Source organism: Dama dama, chromosome 33, assembly GCF_033118175.1.
Source record: "Dama dama isolate Ldn47 chromosome 33, ASM3311817v1, whole genome shotgun sequence".
NCBI classification, from domain to species: Eukaryota; Metazoa; Chordata; class Mammalia; order Artiodactyla; family Cervidae; genus Dama; species Dama dama.
The window spans coordinates 4,300,276-4,318,286 of NC_083713.1; the positions used below are offsets into that span (position 1 = coordinate 4,300,276).

Sequence of the window (18,011 nt, forward strand, 5' to 3'; positions counted from 1 at the left end):
GTATGCATTAATATACTGTGTTGGTGTTTTTCTTTCTTACTTCACTCTGTATAATAGGCTCCACCCTATTACTATACTACATCCTATACTATACTACATCCTATACTACTCTGTATAATAGTTTCATCCACCTCTTTAGAACTGATTCAAATGTATTCTTTTTAATAGCTGAGTAATATTCCATTGTGTATATGTACCACAGCTTTCTTATCCATTTGTCACATGTGTTATTTTTTAACCCCAGCGGTGTAGAGGTATTTTACACAGTGATGGAAACTTCATTTTTGTTTCCTAACTCTATCTTTTGGCCACATCACACAGCACGTGGGATTTCAGTTCCCGGGCCAGGAATCAAACCCATGTCCCCTGCATTGCCAGCACAGTCTTAACCCCTGGACTGCCCGCGAAGTCCCAGTTTCTTAACTCTTAATTCAATGCTCTTTTTGCTCACCTCCCTCCACACTGCCCCCCACCCCATATACTATATCTCATTACCTTCAGAAACAAAGCGTGGTACTAAAAGATGCTGCTGGACATTGGGCAATGGATAACTGATCTCATGCAGCCAGAAGAGGTGAAGAATTTCCATTTAGGTCTCAGGTCCTCAGTGAACTTCTCAGATCTTACATAGAAGGGAGTCTCTGAGGTCTGGGGCTGCTAAGAATCTAATGGCCTTGGGCAACTGGGCTGCCTGGCCCCATCCCACTTCTTTTTCCCACCTTCTACTCTCCCTCACACACAAAGCCAGTGCTCCCAGCAAAATGCACTGCCTTCCTCAAAGCTCCTTGCTCTCCTTCAGTTGCGGCTTCCCTCGCCCCGCAGGACCCAGCTCCTATCTCACCTGCTCAGGGAAAGGATGGCGCATTCACTCAACTGCCCTGCCCTTTGGCCTCTTTCCCAAAACACCTGGTGTTAGCTCTTGTCATATCCCTCCCTGGCTGGCATGATTCTGGGACTGCAGGGTAGTTCTGTGGGTCAGGGGTGTGTCTTGCTCTTCTTTGCTGCCTATGTGTTTGGAGCATACCCTGTACACAGCAGTGCTCAGTACATGTGGATTTCAGTTCAGCAAGTGGAATTGCTCAGTCATGTCCTGCAAAATGGTCTTTCCTTAAAATTTTAATTTAATTTTTTAACACCAAAAACATTTTGTATTGGGGTATAGGCAATTAACAATGTTGTGATAGTTTCAGCTGAACAGTGAAGGGACTCAGCCATACATATACATGGATCCATTCTCCCCCAAATGCCTCGCCCATCCAGTCTGCCACATGACATTGAGCACAGTTCCATGTGCTATCCAATAGATTTTTGTTGGTTATCCATTTTGAATATAGCAGTGTATATACCACCTTCCCAAAGTCTTAACTATCCCTTCCCCACCAGGACCATGAGTTCGTTTTCTAAGTCTGTGAGTCTCCTTCTGTTTTGTAAGTTCATTTGTATCATTTCTTTTTAGATTCCACATATAAGGCATGTCATGTGCTATTTCTCTTTCTCTGACTTACTTCACTAAGCATGACATTCTCTAGGTCCATCCATATCACTGCAAATGGCCTTATGTCATTCTTTTTTAATGACTGAGTAATATTCCACTGTATATATGTACCACATCTTTCGCAGCTGGTAAAGAATCCGCCTGCAATGTGGGAGACCTGGGTTTGATCCCTGGGTTGGGAATATCCCCTGGAGAAGGAAAAGGCCACCCACTCCAGTATTCTGGCCTGGAGAATTCCATGGACTGTATAGTCCGTGAGGTCACAAAGAGTCAGACACGACTGAGTGATTTTCACTTTCACTCACTGTTGATGGATATTTAGGTTGTCTCCATGTCTTGGCTGTTGTAAACAGTGCTGCAATGAACATGGGGGTGCATGTATCTTTTTCAGCCATGTTTTTTTCTGGATATATGCCCAGGAGTGGGATTGTAGGGTCATATGGTAGTTCTATTTTTAGTTTTTCAAGGAACCTCTGTACTGTTCTCCATAGTGGCTGTACCAATTTACATTCCCACCAAGTGTGCAGGAGGGTTCCCTTCACTCCATGCCCTCTCCAGCATTTGTTGTTTGTGGATTTTTTGATAATAGCCATTCTGATTGGTATGAGGTGATATCTCATTGTAGTTTTGATTTGCATTTCTTTAATAACTAGTGATGTTGAGCATCTTTTCACATACCTATTGGCCATCTGTACGTCCTCTTTAGAGAGATGTCTATTCAGGTTTTCTTCTGCCCAGTTTTTAAGTGGGTTGTTTGTGTTGATGCTATTACCTGTCATAAGGCATTTGTAATTTTGGAGACTCCTGCAAAATGGTCTTGTTGGAAAGCCTGCAGAATGCCAATTGCAGCCTCAGTGAAAGTCATGAAAGAAATCACTAAGCATCTATTGTTCATTGGTCAAAGTTTGATAACAGCTAAATTTATCAGTCCTGGGTGTTCATTGGAAGGACTGATGCTGAAGCTGAAAGTCCAATACTTTGGCCACCTCATGTGAAGAGTTGACTCATTGGAAAAGACCCTGATGCTGGGAGGGATTGGGGGCAGGAGGAGAAGGGGATGACAGAGGATGAGATAGCTGGATGGCATCACCGACTCGATGGACATGCGTTTGAGTAAACTCCGGGAGTTGGTGATGGACAGGGAGGCCTGGCGTCCTGCGATTCATGGGGTTGCAAAGGGTCGGACGCGACTGAGCAACTGAACTGAAATTTAGTCCAAATATAAGGTCAACATATGAATAAATTATCTAGTAAGTGGTAATTGTTTTATTTACTTATTTTATGGCACATTTCTTGTAGAATATACATACTTCTCCAGAGGATATGAATCCTTAAGAAAATATGAGAAAGACAACTGTTTGTAAAAGGCACATCAGCATTCTAAGCAATTTCAGAGACTTAGGAGCTAAGAAGATGGTCCAAACATAAATACAAAATTAGCTTGAAAAGTGATTTCAGTGGATTCCACAGGTCTCAAGTAAGCCTATGGCCTGCAGCCTCCTCTTTGAGGATGACTTCCCTAAGAAGTCTATGTATCTGATTGGCTATTTCGGGATTGATGACTGATAAGGTCAACAGGGTGACTACCATGACTTTTTTTCAAGTGCCAAGAGTAGGAAATTTTTTAAAATATTTATTTATTTGGCTGCATTGAGTCTTGCCATAGTTGTGGCATGCGGACTCTTGGTTGCAGCATGAAAACACTTAGCTGTGGCATGTGGGATCTAGTTCCCTGAACTGGGATTGAATCCAGGCCCTCTGCATTGGCAGCATGGAGTCTTAGCCACTGGACCACCAGGGAAATCCCAAGGAGTAGGAATTTTTGCCTTATCTTGTTAAACTTATTGTGGTAAGCAAGACACCAGTTTCAAAAATCTTTGTTTTCTTCCATGGGTTCAGCAGAGTTTGGGGTTAGTAAATATTTATTGAATTTAATAAGAATGGAAACTGTTGGTGAGAAAGAGCACTACAGTGTGATCATGCCTAAAAGCCTAAAGTTGAACTTCTTCCACCCTGACCTTTAAATAGGTCAAAGCCCCCACAAGAGTGTGGGATCAGCAGCTCTATAGCTACCAGGAACTGGTTCAAATTTGCCTTATGTATACAGTGGATGCTTTAAAATCAAGCAACGTAAAAAGTGTCAACAATGGGATATTGTGATTTGTAACAAATATTTATTTTTGACTTCCTCTATTGTTCCTGGCTCCCAGCTCCCAAAACCTTTGGAATTTCCCAAGCAGTAAGAGCAAGGGGAGCACTTTTGTTATAATATATGATCTTTTGTCCTCAGTTCTTGAAAGTGCTTCAGAGTCATAAAGGTGAAATAAGTGTCATGTTATTTGTAACAAACCCATTTCTACCACACCTGAATTTACATTAATAAGCTGACTTTTGGAAAACCCCGAGGTCTTTTCAGGTTGCAATAGTGGTAAAGAACCCGCCTGTCAATGTAGGAGACACAAGAGACATGGGTTCAATCTCTGGGTCAGAAAGATTCCCCTGGAGTAGGAAGTGGCAACCACTCCAGTATTCTTATCTGGAGAATACCTTGGACAGAGGAACCTGGCGGGCTATAGTCCATGGGATCGCAGAGTCGGACATGACTGAAGCAGCTTTGCATGCAACCGAGGTTGGACGCTGGTTGTCTTGGAAAACACTAAGATGTTTAGAGGGTTGGAACACTCAGCACCAACTTCCCACCTGGGAAGGTCATGTGGGGTCGTGGGTGATGGCTGGAAATTGAGTTCAGTTGTCAATGGCCAAAGATTCAATTGGTCATGCCCATGTAATGAAGCCTCTATAAATATCCCTGAACTTCTGACTTTGTAGAGCTTCTGGATTGGCTAACCAGAATGCATCTCCATGCTGAGAGAGTGACACAGCTTAAACTCCACAGGCACAGAAGCTCCTGTGTTCAGGACCTTTTCAGATCTCACCCTGTGTATCTCTTTGTTTGACTCTTCATTCCTATCCTTTGTAATAAATCAGTAACCTAATTAAGTAAGCTGTTTTCCCGAGTTCTGTAAGGCACTGTAGCAAATAATCATAGGTGTTTGGGGGAACCTTCAACTGATAGCTAGTTGGTCAGAAGCACAGGTAACAACCTGGCCTTGCACTGGTATTTAAAGTGGGATAGTCTTGGTAGGACTGAGCCAAGTTATGACCCTAGGAGAACACAAAGTAGGACTGGTTAGGTAGGACTTAACCTGCGGGATCTGATGCCTTCTGCAAGTAGATGTCAAAATTGAGCTTAATTTGTGGAACACCTAATCAGTGTCTGGAGTTTCCCAGGTGGTGCTGGTGGTAAAGAACCCACCTGCCAATGTAGGAGACAGACTCAGGTTCTATTCCTCGGGTTGGGAAGATCCTCTGGAGGAGGGCATGGCAAGCCCACTCCAGTATTCTTGCTGGGAGAATCCCATGGACATAGGAGCCTGGCAGGCTACAGTCCGTGGGGTTGCAAAGAGTCTGATATGACTGAAGTGACTTAGCATGCACGCAGTCACTGTCTACTGAGAATTGCAGAATTATTTGGTGGGGTTGGAAAAAACACATTGGAAACAGTTGCTTTGAATACTCTACTCAGCTTCGTATTCCTTAATTTGGGTTTGTTTTGGCGGTGGGAGAAATGTTTGTAATCAAGACATCTGAGTTTAGGAGAGAAGACTCAGCCATATTTCTGTTTCTATCAAATTTGGCAGATGTATTTAGATATGAGCAAAAGGACACCAACATGGGTAGTATATTGGGGAAGCCACTATAGTTTGCATAGGACAGAGGAAGGAGGGGAGCAGAAAGAGAAGGAAGCACTTTCCTATCTAGGTGAAAAGTACAATAAACAATGCAGTGGGGAGCAAGGGTGGGTGTGTCTTGGTCCAGTAACAAATGAGGAAGGAGGGGTCAGGAGGGGCCTCTCAGGAAATGACACCTTGACAGAGCTATACTCACTGAGTTCAGTTTCTTGTGGCTAAGCTAATTACCAGTGAGAGGTGACATTTATGTTCTCCTGGAGTCATGGAAACAGAACCACAGAGACCCCGTAACGTGCAGACTGGTCCTTTCATGTATTGCCAATGGGAAAATATACTGAAGTAACAGTTTGCATTAATTATTTGATAATGGCTGCCCTTTAGCAAACTAGTTCACTAGGAGTCTACTCTCTGGATATATTCTCAGAAGTTCACTAAACATGGTTTTCTCTGGAGTTGAGGGGGGCGATCTGTCTGTGAAGAGGGGTATCACCCTCTGGGATAGTGCTGTGTGATTATTAAAAGCAATAAAACAAAACTCTGCTGGAAGGATCATGAAAGGCAGACTTGTCTGTGTGAGCTGGCGGCCCACTGGGGAGACTCGAGTGCGCTGAATCCGCCGTCGCTTGTTCCCCACTTTCCTCTCCTGTTTCAGACAAAGAGCTAAGATTTGCACAGTGTCCTTCTGTGGCTGTGCTCTACTTTTATGGGCAAAGTTGTGAGCATGGACAGGACACCACAGGGACAGGTAAGAATGAATGACCAGGAAGTGGTGTTTGAAACACTGTGATGTTCCCTCATTTATTGACGCTGAGTGCTTTTCCGTCCAGAAACTTCAAGGCTTCTCCCTGCAATACCTGACTTCCCCTCAGATGTGCCCACTGCACATGCACCATGCCCAGCATGTATATTTGGAAAATGGGGGCATCTCACGCTCTGCTCCTTGAACTTGGGACAGCTGTGTGGCCTTCTCACCGAGACTGGGCAGGACCCACCCCAACCCTTCTGTACAGGAGCACAGGCCACGGCGCTGGGTGGCAGTGGGAGAAGTTGGGTGGGAAGAGTAGGCCTCTGGCAACTATTCTTCTGGTCCTTTATTTATTTGTTTGTTTCACATAGATGATCTTAACCACATAAGCACACTTATTTGATCAAACTATGTGCCTAACACACACAGTACACATGTCAGCCACAGAATAAAATATCTAAGAAATGTTCTCTAAGTGGCTCTGAACTTCCCTGCTTTTCAGAGAGTTTAATGATTGGTGGGGACCTGAACAATAGATGTTTGAGTTGAGGAAAATTTTGATTGCACTAATATAACCAGATCTTATGAAATTTAAAATTAACACCCAGCTCTCATCGTTAGCACCTGTCTTCCTATACAAGATTAGAATTCAATTATATAATTGTTCCTTTTTTTGAAAAGATAAGTTTAGATGGCTAGACAGTTTCATGTCTACAAAATGCTTCATTTGAGGGTGCATTAAAAGAAGTTTAGATTCCCCAGGACTGAATGTCCTCTTGGAGAACAATGAGTGCATTTGTAGAATGCCTTTACTATTCGCTGGAAGAAGATAAAATATGTCTCATGGCTTTTCCCTACCAATTTTTGGTTCTTTCCCCTAGTCCCCCCACCCACACACACATATGTACACACACTTTTCCCAATATTAGTTTTCTGCATTTCCCCCGTATTCTAAATTTCTTCATATGTTTAGTTTTTCAAAGAGACCCGTGTTATGTTTTCTTTTAAGCAACCGAGTTTTCTGATTCTAGACTAAGAGATAATTTTAGCTCTAATGTGGAATTGAGGGCATGGTGTTTGGGGAAGGGAAAGATAAAAAATCATGGTATGTTAGAACTATCAATAGCAAGCACCATATTTTCTAGAAGAAGGTAGAGGTGACAAACATCATTTGGGAGACAGGCATCAACCACTGTGAACAAAGATGAAGGTGCAGCCGTGGGAGCGCAGATGCAGTCTGGGAAGGAGCCTGGTTTCCCCGTGCTTTACCAGCTCACTTGTAGGCAAGCAGGTTCCAGTTGAGTTCCTGGCAATGGACACTGATAGAGGCAGTGTGTGTTTCTCAAGAGACCATCTTTGTCCCTCTGGTGGAAAGAGCAGGCAGTATGGTCCTGTGGGTCCAGGACTAGCAGGTCTGACTGATTAATACAGTCTTGTTTATAGAACTGCCATTCGTGTGTGTTTTGAGGATGACCAGGGAAGATGTTCCCAGCACATGACAGGCGAGAAGCCCCCATCCTTGGTGGCCTCTTGTAGTATGCCCAGTAAGGCTGCGCCTGAGTCCCAGCGGAGGGACGGCAGAGCAGTCACAGGGGCTGGCAGTGTCCGAGTCGCCAGCTTTGTATCTGGTTCCATGGGGTGTACTTTAGGTTAAGGAATAGCATTTGCTTCAGGGGCTTGGACCACGCTGAGTCTTGTCCCCACACTCACATGCACAAGGCCAGTGCCTGACTCACCGGGCACTAGGAGGTGGCCCCGGAGGGCTGGGCGTGCGGTCCTCACGCCTGCGGTGAAGCTGTGGGGGCCGGGGCACTGTGCTCAGTCCCTGCTCCAGTCCGGCATCTGATCTGTAAGACGGGGTTGGGGCTTGCGGGGGTCGGGGGGCGGGGCGAGGAGGGGGTGTTGGCGTTAAAAGAAAGAAAGCCTCAAGCAAGAGGTACACTTCAGGAGCAAGTTCTCCTGTCTCAGAGAAGCTTGGGAGGAAGATGGTGCTGTGCAGAGGGCTGGGGGCCCACTTCGGCACACCCACACAGACCCCACTGGACAGACTGTGGCCCCACCGCTCACCTGCCTCCTGTGTGGTCTAATCTCACCAAATCCAGTGGTCAGGTCAGGAGTTATTTGAATACTCAGACTTTAAAAGCTGGCACTGAAAATTCCTGTGCTTAGATGTCTAGTCATAGAAAGGCTTTGCTGGAAATAAGTATGCAAAGTATAAAATACACATTGTAGGTGATGTGTGGACACAGACCCAAGGTTGTGGCCTGAGCCACTGGAGCCACTCTGTCCTGGCCCAGCGACACCCAGGTTCCTGACTCGGGAAAACTGAGACAGGAAGTGGTTGTTTAAGCTTTTAAGTTTCAGTAATTTGCTTTACACAGTAGAGGTAAAACACAAAACGTTAGCTGATAGGATGTGGCCTGTTTGGAACCCCCTCAAAGTGGACCCTTTAGCCTTGCCATGGCTCTCTCACTGGGGTCTGGCTGGCTTTTCTCCAAGACACACATCTGGCTCCAATTCTGGGTCAGCCAGTTCTCTTTCAAGGCTGAGTTAGGTTCTTCTGGGATCAGAAAGCTCCTGAGGGATCACTGAATTCTCCACTTATTGGAGAATTCTATCCCTATTGGCATTGAAGAAAGTGGTACACAGGCATCTTGGCAATTGACTTATAAATTATCATCATTATTTGATCCTCATAAGCCTCATCAATTTTGGGTATCTGGGGGAAAAATCCAGTTTCTGGACCTGAACAGGTGTGGTTCAGGGGCCTTGTCCAGGGGCTTAACTAGCCTCTCCTTAAGAGTATTCTGTGCCATCCCCCTTCAACATCACCATAAGTCATGGAGAAAAAGATAGATTAAGAGTGGATATCTCCCCTAGAGGGTCAATACTCAAGAAATATTCATTGAATGAATATATAAGTTCCTTTTACATTGCTGTTAAGATTATATGTATTTATACCTATAGCTATATGCTTCACTTTTCTATTTAACATTTTTCTTGAAGTATCTCCAGGCCACCTGAAGTCTTTGTAGACATCACTATGAAGGTAGCACCAAGCTCTAGTGACAGTAGCCACTTATGGCTGAGCACTCTACTAGCTAGTCCAAACTTGGTCTACCTGGCATGGCTAGTGGCATGTATTTGCTTCACAGATCTTTTCTATGCCCATAGTTAAGGATATTTTCTCTATTAATAATAAGGCTGAGGTATACATACATTTTTCAGTTGAATGCATATCTATTTGCTTTGGATTGATCCTCCAAAGTGAACTCCTTGGGTTAAAAGGCAACAAGAAAGACCACAGCAGCCATAACGTGTAGGGTTTGGCCTGGCATCATGGCAGAACACAGGATGAGTGGAGATAGGATATGTTTTGTGTGAGGAGTGCTGTTTTCTGCCAGCAATGTGTGGTATGGAAATGTGGTTGGTAAGGGCAGGGAGGAGGCAAGATTCATAGTGGGTAACGTTTAACTTCCCACCACATTGTTTAGGCTTGGGCTTCCCTAGTAGCTGAGCTGGAAAAGAATCTGCCTGCAATGTAGAAGACTCTGGTTAGATTCCTGGGTCAAGAAGATCCCCTGGAGAATGGTTAGGCTACTCACTCCAGTGTTCATGGGCTTCCCTGGTGGCTCAGTTGGTAAAGAATCTTCCTGCAATGTGGGAGACCTGGGTTCAATCGTTGGGTTGGGAAGATCCCCTGGAGGAGGAGCTTTTGTAGTCCACTCCAGTGTTCTTGCCATGGACAGAGGAGCCTGGTGGGCTACAGTCCATGGAGTCGCAAAGAGTCAGACATGACCGAGTGACTAAGCACAGCACATACTGTTTAGCCTTAGAAAATAAGCAATCAAGTTACCTAAAGGATTTTAGAATTAAACTTGACAAACTGATACAAAAATTCATCTAGAAGAGAAAATGCACAGCAACAGCTAAGAAGAATTTTAGGAATTTTGAAAACTGTATTAATTAAATTGATAGAGATAGATGGAACAAGAAACAAAAATCTCAGATCTAGAAAAAGCTGATGTACATCTCAGAAAATGGTAAATATTGAAGAAAGTGTTTTACATGGGTGGAAAAAAAGAAATATATTAATGTTTAGAGAACTGATTAAAAATTTGGAAAAATATTTGGCAGCTCTCTTTCTCATTATTAGCAAATTTAAATTTCACAAATATTAAAAAATTAAACATTCAAAAAATTATAAAAGTATATTAGAAAATATAGGGGAATTTTATATACCTTTGGGGTAGAAAATAGCTATCTATATACCTGTCATCTAGTTTATCACTATATTTGTAAGTTACATATGTGACTAAAACAAATGAGAAAGAATGGATATATTTTTTAAAGGTGGAAAAAATATGTAAACTGAAATTGACTTACAATTGGATGCTCTAAGAAATTGGAGAAGTCTAATCCCAAATGGGGTCCCCACATGAATTTGCAGGTGTTTTTAAGAGTACTTGCCTTGAAAATGGTCTGTTTTATTGCTCATTTTGGGAAATACTGATGCATCCCACAGATGGTAGAGGAACCCAAGAGAGAAATGAGAGTGGACTGGCAGAGCGCGTCAGCCTGTTGTTGTTATTGCAAACCTCAGCCCCACTCTACACTAGACCGGATCATGGAGAAGCTAAGCTATGCTTCTTTTTGTGCCAATCCGTTCTATGTATATCAAGATTTGTAAGCCATCATATCCAATAGCATTTTGGGTTGTATATGTAGGTACAGAGAGTGTTGGTTAGGCTGATCCCATAGCAAGGTACAGAAATGAGCTTCCAGTTGTGGCAGGTGATACTGAGAGGCTGGAAGCAGCAAAGCCCCTCTTAGTGGCTGCAAAGCCAGACTTTACACATGCCTGGGGCACTGACTATGGCCATTCAGATGCAACCACAATCCCTGGTGGCCCCATCATTTTGCCACACTTCAAAAATAGGCACTCTCATTCCTTTCTTCTGTTTCTACTGCTTTCTTTGTTTTCTATTCTTCCTTCTTGTATTGCACACAAAATTCCCCATAAGTAATTTACACAGTCCAGCTAACCACAGTCCAACATGTTGTAGTCAGATTTGTCAGAGTTCTTAAAGCAAAGGCTGTACTTTTATTTTTTTATTTTTTGTTTATTTTTATTAGTTGGAGGCGATGGACTAGGTTTTTATTTTATTTAGTTTAGTAAACATACATTTAAATAGTCATGCCTGGTTACTGGATACTGTGTTGGGTAAATGACACTCTAAGAGGCTGTACTTTTAAATGACACTGTACTTTTAAATGACACTCTAAAAGGCTGTACTTTTAGAGTGTCATTTACCCAACACAGTAGCCAGTAACCATGCATGACTATTTAAAGGTATGTTCATTAAACTAAATAAAATAAAAAACCTAGTCCATCAGTTGTAGCAGTCACATTTCAAGTGCTCAGTAAGCATCTGTGGTTTGTGGTGGTGTGGTGAGTGCATGTCTAGAACATTCTATCATGGCCAGAAGCCCTGCTTGGAGGCTGGCCTCCGGCAGGTACGGATCTGGGTACGGTCAGTCAGAGGTGTAGCAGTAGGTCTCAGGACAAAGGCACAGCAGTGTTTGCATGTGGGCTTGCATCAAACCTCTGTGGACAGTGGTCAGAGTGTGGAGGCTGTCAATGCATGGAAAGTTGGGCTTGTGACGCAAGTTCTGTTTCCATGCAGCAGAGAGCAAGGCTAGAGAAGTCCTGGACCCAGCGCTGGCCAGTTTTCTCAGATTGCATTTTCAACAACCTCTGGCAGTTATCTGTATTCTTTGTGCTGCAATTTTTCTCATCCATAAATGACAAGATTTTATTTCCCAGCCAGCTTCTGGCACAGTGTGGAATCCAGTGACTCATTCAGTGAAAGTAGCTGAATGCTAGTTTTCTGGTACCTAGGCTAGTACTTTGGTCACTGGAAGACTCACTAAGGGAAAAAGAATGAACTCACTGGCAAGTTCTATTGAGAAAGGAAACACTGTGAGGACTTCTCCGGTCATCCAGTGGCTAAGACTCCACACTCCCAATGCAGGGGACCTAGGCTCAATCCATGGCTAGGGAATTAGATCCTACATCATGCAACTAAGAGTTCACATCAACTGTGTCCCTGGGGACCGACCCTGGCTGATGTCTATACTATACTTCAGACTTCTCCTCTGTCAGTGACAGTGCTTTGAGGTACATGTATCATGACTTATTCAACCAGGTCTTCTGTGGGTGGAGGAACAAATCCTTCCAATTTTCACTGTTAAACATTATATTGACATAAATACAGTTGTTTATTTACCCTTGTGAACTTTTGTGAGTCTCCAAGATCTAGTCTTAGAAGTAGAATTGTTGGATCAGAAAGCATTTACATTTTAAGTTTTGGCAGTGATTATCAAATTATCCTCCCCCCAAATCTTGTCAGTTAACATATCTGCAGAAATTTAATGAAAGTAGCTGTTTCCCCAACCTTATATTCAGGATGTGTCCTCAAACTTTTCAGACCTTGCTAGGTATCTTTTTTTGCTTGAATTTGCACATTTTTAATGATCGATTAGATTGAGAATTTATCATATGCTTATAGCCAAGTGTATTCCTTCTCTGAAAAAACATTCATATCCTTTGTCACTTTTCCACTGAACATTTTACCCCTTTCTTTGAAAATGTTCTTTGCCTATAAGAACAAAGGCAATCATTAATTTTAGGGTCTAAGAAGACTCAAACTTAAAGGTGTGGACTGTTCAGAACTGATAATGAGATGGCTTCAGGAGCTTCCACCTAAGTTAGTGGTGAGAGCCCTGGACCCTACTATGGAGGGGTCTAGTGAGCTACGGATGGATACTAAGTCCAAGGTCACCAGCCAACTCGTAGATTTTCAGTGGAAGCTGGGTATGGCTGTGAGCTCGGACAGCTGCAGATCACATAAGTATCCTTATGTTACAGTGATGCTCAAGGTGGCAGATCATTCAGGCCAAGTAAAGAACAAGTCCTTTGAAATGACAGTTCCACAGTGTCAAGATTTCTACAGACAGTTCAAGGAAATTGCTGCAGTTTTTTAAACTGTGTGAAAACTGATTACTTGGTTGATGAATTGCTACCATCATTCTAAAATCATGGACTTCACTTTCTGCAACAAAACTGCCAAAGGATTAAATGATATTTATTGAATGAAAATTGCACCTTTGATTTTATATTTTTCTTAAATAATAAAAGAAATCAGATAAACAGGAAAAAAAAGGACCAATGAAATCTTATATGCTCTGACTCATTCATGCCACTTACACGAATTTATTCTCTAAGAAAGCCTAAAAGTTCAGTAGAAGGCAAGAGCTTTGTGTCCAATGATACTCATTTCTAAAACATGGAAACAACTAACCCTTAAAAATGAAAACTATTTGCAAATGGAAAATGATTCTGATATAATACTGAATGAAATAAAGCCAAAATGTAAACTATCTGCATGATAAAAACAACCATGGAAAAATATGCATGCAAATAGTTTCATGCAAATGGCCTCTTCCTGGAAGAGAATATGGAAAAGTGAAAACAATGGTGTGTAAGAGAGGTAAAATTGCAGGAGACTCTTCCAATGAAAAACAGTGAACAAATCAAGGGATAAAGTCTAGGGAGCTGGAGAGGGTGAAGCAGGGTCTTCAGAGTGAAGGAGCTTGCTGTGTGTTGTTTGACGTACTGGCCTGTGCAAGACCCGCAAAAGACCACCCTCACACACACCTTGCACTTCCCAGCATCAGTCACTGGCCTATGACTCATGGTATTTTTCATGGCTATCTATGTTTTAATTCTATTTTTCTTAATATTTTTTCTGATTTGACTTTGAATATAATCATTCCTTCTACTTGGCTGCTTAATAGCAATACTTTGCTAGTAATAGTTTCTTAAATGCATATAAAAATTAATAGCAAACTATTAATATAAAAAACTTTTCATCAGTCTCTGTAATCAACTCGTCACCTCCAGGAACACATCACAGACCAGGGAACACAGGAGACTAGAGGAACTGCATTTTTGCTTGAAACATTGATTCTGTTAATAAACTAAGTTTAGACAAGATTCTAATCAGCAGAGATATTTCTGGGACACAACCTCTTTGTGGCTTTGCTTCTGAGCCCTGTGCTGGGTTAGCAAGACTGCAAATGGCTAGAAGGTGCACTGAACAAGTGCTGGCCCTCTAGCTCTGGCGTGCCTCTCAGCAACAGACATCAGCCAGAAAAGCCAGGGGTTACATTGCAGGAAGGGGGACCCTTTCCAGGGACGAAAAGTTGGCTCTTGTCTAATGCTCAGAAATGAATTGTCCGAGGAGACACATGTGCTGACAAAGCAAAGACTTTCTTGGGAAGGGCCCCCGGGTAGAGAGCAGGAGGGTAAGGGAACCCAGGAGGACTGCTCCGTCATGTGGCTCCTAGTCTTGGTTTTTATGGTGATGGGGTTAGTTTCTGGGTTTTCTTTGGCCAATCAGTCTGACTCAGGGTCCTTCCTGGTGGCACACACATGGCTCAGCCAAGATGGATGCCAGCAAGAAAGATTCTGGGAGGTGGTAGGACACGTGGCATCTTCTTTTGACCTCTCTGGAATTCTTCCAGTTGGTGGTGGCTTGTTAGTTACGTGTTCCTTACCAGACTCTCCTGTCATAAAATAACTCATGCAAATGGTTACTGTGGTTTCCCGCCAGGGTGGGTGGTTTCAGTCCGTGTGCTTCTCCTAACAGTTAGAGATGACAGTTAGGCTAGCAAGAATTTATTCACAAGGATGGGAGAGGTTCTTTCTTTCCTTATAAAGACTGTTAGCCCAAATTAAGTATTGGGTGACATATTTTTGGTAATAATTTTTTGGGTAAGATTTTTTGGGTAATAATCCTTTGGAATTCCGGACCAAAACACCAACTCTGGAAGAACACTTAGAAGCAAAGAGCTCTTAGATGCAGGATGCAAATTTGGCTGCAGTTACCCCAGTATCCAGAGTACTTGCAACCCTATTGACTTCAGCATGCCAGGCTTCCCTGTCCATCACCAACTCCTGGAGCTTGCTGAAACTCATGTCCATTGAGTCGGTGATGCCATCCAATCATCTCACAATTACTATTTAATGCTAAAGGTGAGGATACTTGTCCTGTCTTCTATTTCTACATTATCTGGCTCCACTCTTTTCCTTTAGAAAATTAGTGGATATACAGAAAGCCAGGGATATGTTAGCCTGGAGAATAAATCATTATAAATGGGCTTTTCTCCAATCAAATGTCATTCAGTAGATTTTACTTATTACTTTTACCTCCCCCCACCCCCATTTGTTTGCATTAGCACACAGTTTCACTGACAACTTTTTTTCCCCAGTGATGTTAAAATTGAGATGAAGAAGTGAATGTCATGAAGCTAGTTCCCATTGTGGAAATGGCAAGCACAAGCTCATGACTGTCTGTCAACAACAGCTGTTGCAGATGTTTCCACGACACAGTAGAGGGTGTCTGTGGGGATGACCCACCTCACACGTTGGTCTGAGAGTTCCAGCAGGCAAAGTTCTACCTTATTGCTACTGAGTTCCTTTGAAATGAGTTTTCACCACTTCCTTTTGTGACTTTGGTCAATGCTGAAAAATTCTCACTACCAGAAACTTTCACATTGGTCTTTTTGTCTGGTCTTATTTTCCATCCTAACTTGATGTTGAATATCCAGCATTTCTCGAGCTGAGGTAAGAAGCTGGAGGCCTAAGACGGCACAACTGTCTGTCTGTGAAGGCACATCCACAGCAGAGTGTGCCGTCTGTATTCTCACACCTCGTCTCTTTCACGGGGGCTGCCGAGCGGAGCCGTCTCGTCAGTTACCACTGTGCTTATGTGAGTCACGGTGCCTCTACAGAACCCTGAATATCCTGTCTTCCAACAAAGGACAGCATGGCTTAGTGAGGGAAACTCCCAGGGGAAAGGTGACAGATAGAGTGCCACACTGGCCCAGGCAGCACCCACAGTTGAATGAGGACTCCCCCAGGCTTTTCCGTGTATGCTGCACCTGATCCACGTGCCTCCACCTACGTTCTGCATATTTTTTCTTTCTCTAGTCGTTTGTGTTTTGTAGGGAAAGAGCACGTGATTGTGTAAAGAAGTGGTACCAGATAAAACTATAGAAATACTGAAAGACACACACACAAATGTGTGTACAGTACAAAGAATCTCCCTTCTAGTTCAGACCCCAAACCGAGGCCCTCTCTTTAGCAAGCTTCTTATTCATCCTTTCAGAAATACTCAAGTGTGTACAGTTGTATGTATAACCCTCTTGTTTAAACAACTGAGGCATTCTATGCTCATCGTTGTTTATGTAAAATGTGACCTTTGCAGTAACCAAGATGAGTCAGGCTTTCTTCGTGAACCCAAGGGACATGAAGGCAGGATCCCAGACACAGGTTATGAATGGTGGCTTGTGAATGCTCAGAGAGCAGTGATGGCTACCAGGACCCAGGGTCACACAGGCCTGGTATCTGTTTTGCTTTTTGATTGGGATGTTAGGTAGATCTGGAGTATGCTGTAGATCAGTGTTCCCTCATGTAGGATGTTGCTTGAGTTTCCACCACAAACTTAGTAGCTAAAAAAAACAGCACAACTTATCTTACAGTTCTGTACTTCAGGAGTCTGACATTGGTCTCACAGGCTAAATCAGGGTGCTAACAGGGCTGTGTTATATTCTGGAGGCTCTAGAGGGCCATTTCCTTGCCTTTTCCAGCTTTGAGGCTGCCCGAACTCCTTGAGTCTTGGCCCCTTCCTCCATATCTCAATCTTCAAAGCCAGAAGCATTGCATCTTCAGATCTCTTTCTGACCTTGCTTCCATCCTAATAGCTCCTTCTCTGCCTCTTTCTTCCACATTTGAGGAGCCTTGTGATTCCATATCTTAGATAATCCAGGATAATTTCCCCTTTGCTGTACAACCTAACATATTCACAACTTCCAGGGTTTAGATAGGGACATGTTAGGAGGGCCATTAATTTGCCTACTACAGATGTCAATTCCTATTACATGAAAAACAGGAATGAAGTTTTCTACTGAAAAGTTTATTTTCAAATAAACACAAGAGCCTTTGATACCCTAAAGGACACTGCATCTTTTCAAACGAGTTCTCCAAAGTGATGGGGTCTTGTGTCAGATCACCACCTACCCTCCACACCTGCCTGAAACCCAGGAAGCCACCTACAGGCCACAGGCTAGGGCTTCCTGGCTAGGAGGCTGGGGAGACACCCTGGACAGCTGTTCCTACCTACTCCAGCAGGTCCTCAGGGAGGGCCCCCGCCCACCGGCTCTGCGCTTCTGGTGGCCCAGGCTGCAGCCACCTCCGGTGTGGACCTACAGCCTGTGCGGTGCCCTGTTAGAAGCTCTCCTCATCCCAATTTTCCAGTGCCCTCCCAGTCACCTCAAGCACACGCGAGAGTCCACGTGCATCCACAGAGCTGCTAAATGAAGCCCACTCCAGTGAAGGCAGTGGTACTTTCTGAACAGCGGCTGCTGATCCACTGAATGCATAAGATTGTCATATTGCCACATTAGAAAAGCAAAAAGAAAGACCTGGAATTACTTTTAATAATGTATTTTATATAAACAAATGTATCAAAAATATTATCATTTAACCATGTAATTGACACAAACACTTATTATATTAATGCATTTTACTTATCTTAAAAATTTGGTGAGAATTTTCACTTACAGCACATCTCAATGCCTCATGTGGACAGTGGCTGCCAGCTTGGATGCCTTGGCTCCAGATCCAGTTTCTGGGCTTGCTCCTGATTGTGTCAGGCACATTATTAACCTCTCAATGTCTCCATTTTTCTTATGTAGAAAATGGAGGCAAAGTATCAATTTCATAAGGTTGTGGAGAAAATAAAATGGGAGAACTCATGCCACAAATGGCTCATCATAGCTGCACAATTTTTAAGGCTATTTGCATAACTGTTGGATTCAGGAAGATTTTGGAGTCAGATCCGCTTAGGTTCAACCACCACTCAAACCTCTCCAGCTGATTTTAGGCTGATCA

The 18,011-nt window shown here is 43.2% G+C and overlaps 1 protein-coding gene across 1 annotated transcript; it reads left to right on the forward strand.

Moving 5' to 3' along the window:
• The first annotated feature begins 12,790 nt into the window (after positions 1-12,790).
• LOC133051293 (COMM domain-containing protein 6-like) lies at positions 12,791-13,039 on the forward strand. The gene has a single exon (XM_061135817.1). The coding sequence runs from the start codon at positions 12,791-12,793 to the stop codon at positions 13,037-13,039; it is 249 nt and encodes an 82-aa protein (XP_060991800.1).
• Positions 13,040-18,011: the final 4,972 nt, after the last annotated feature.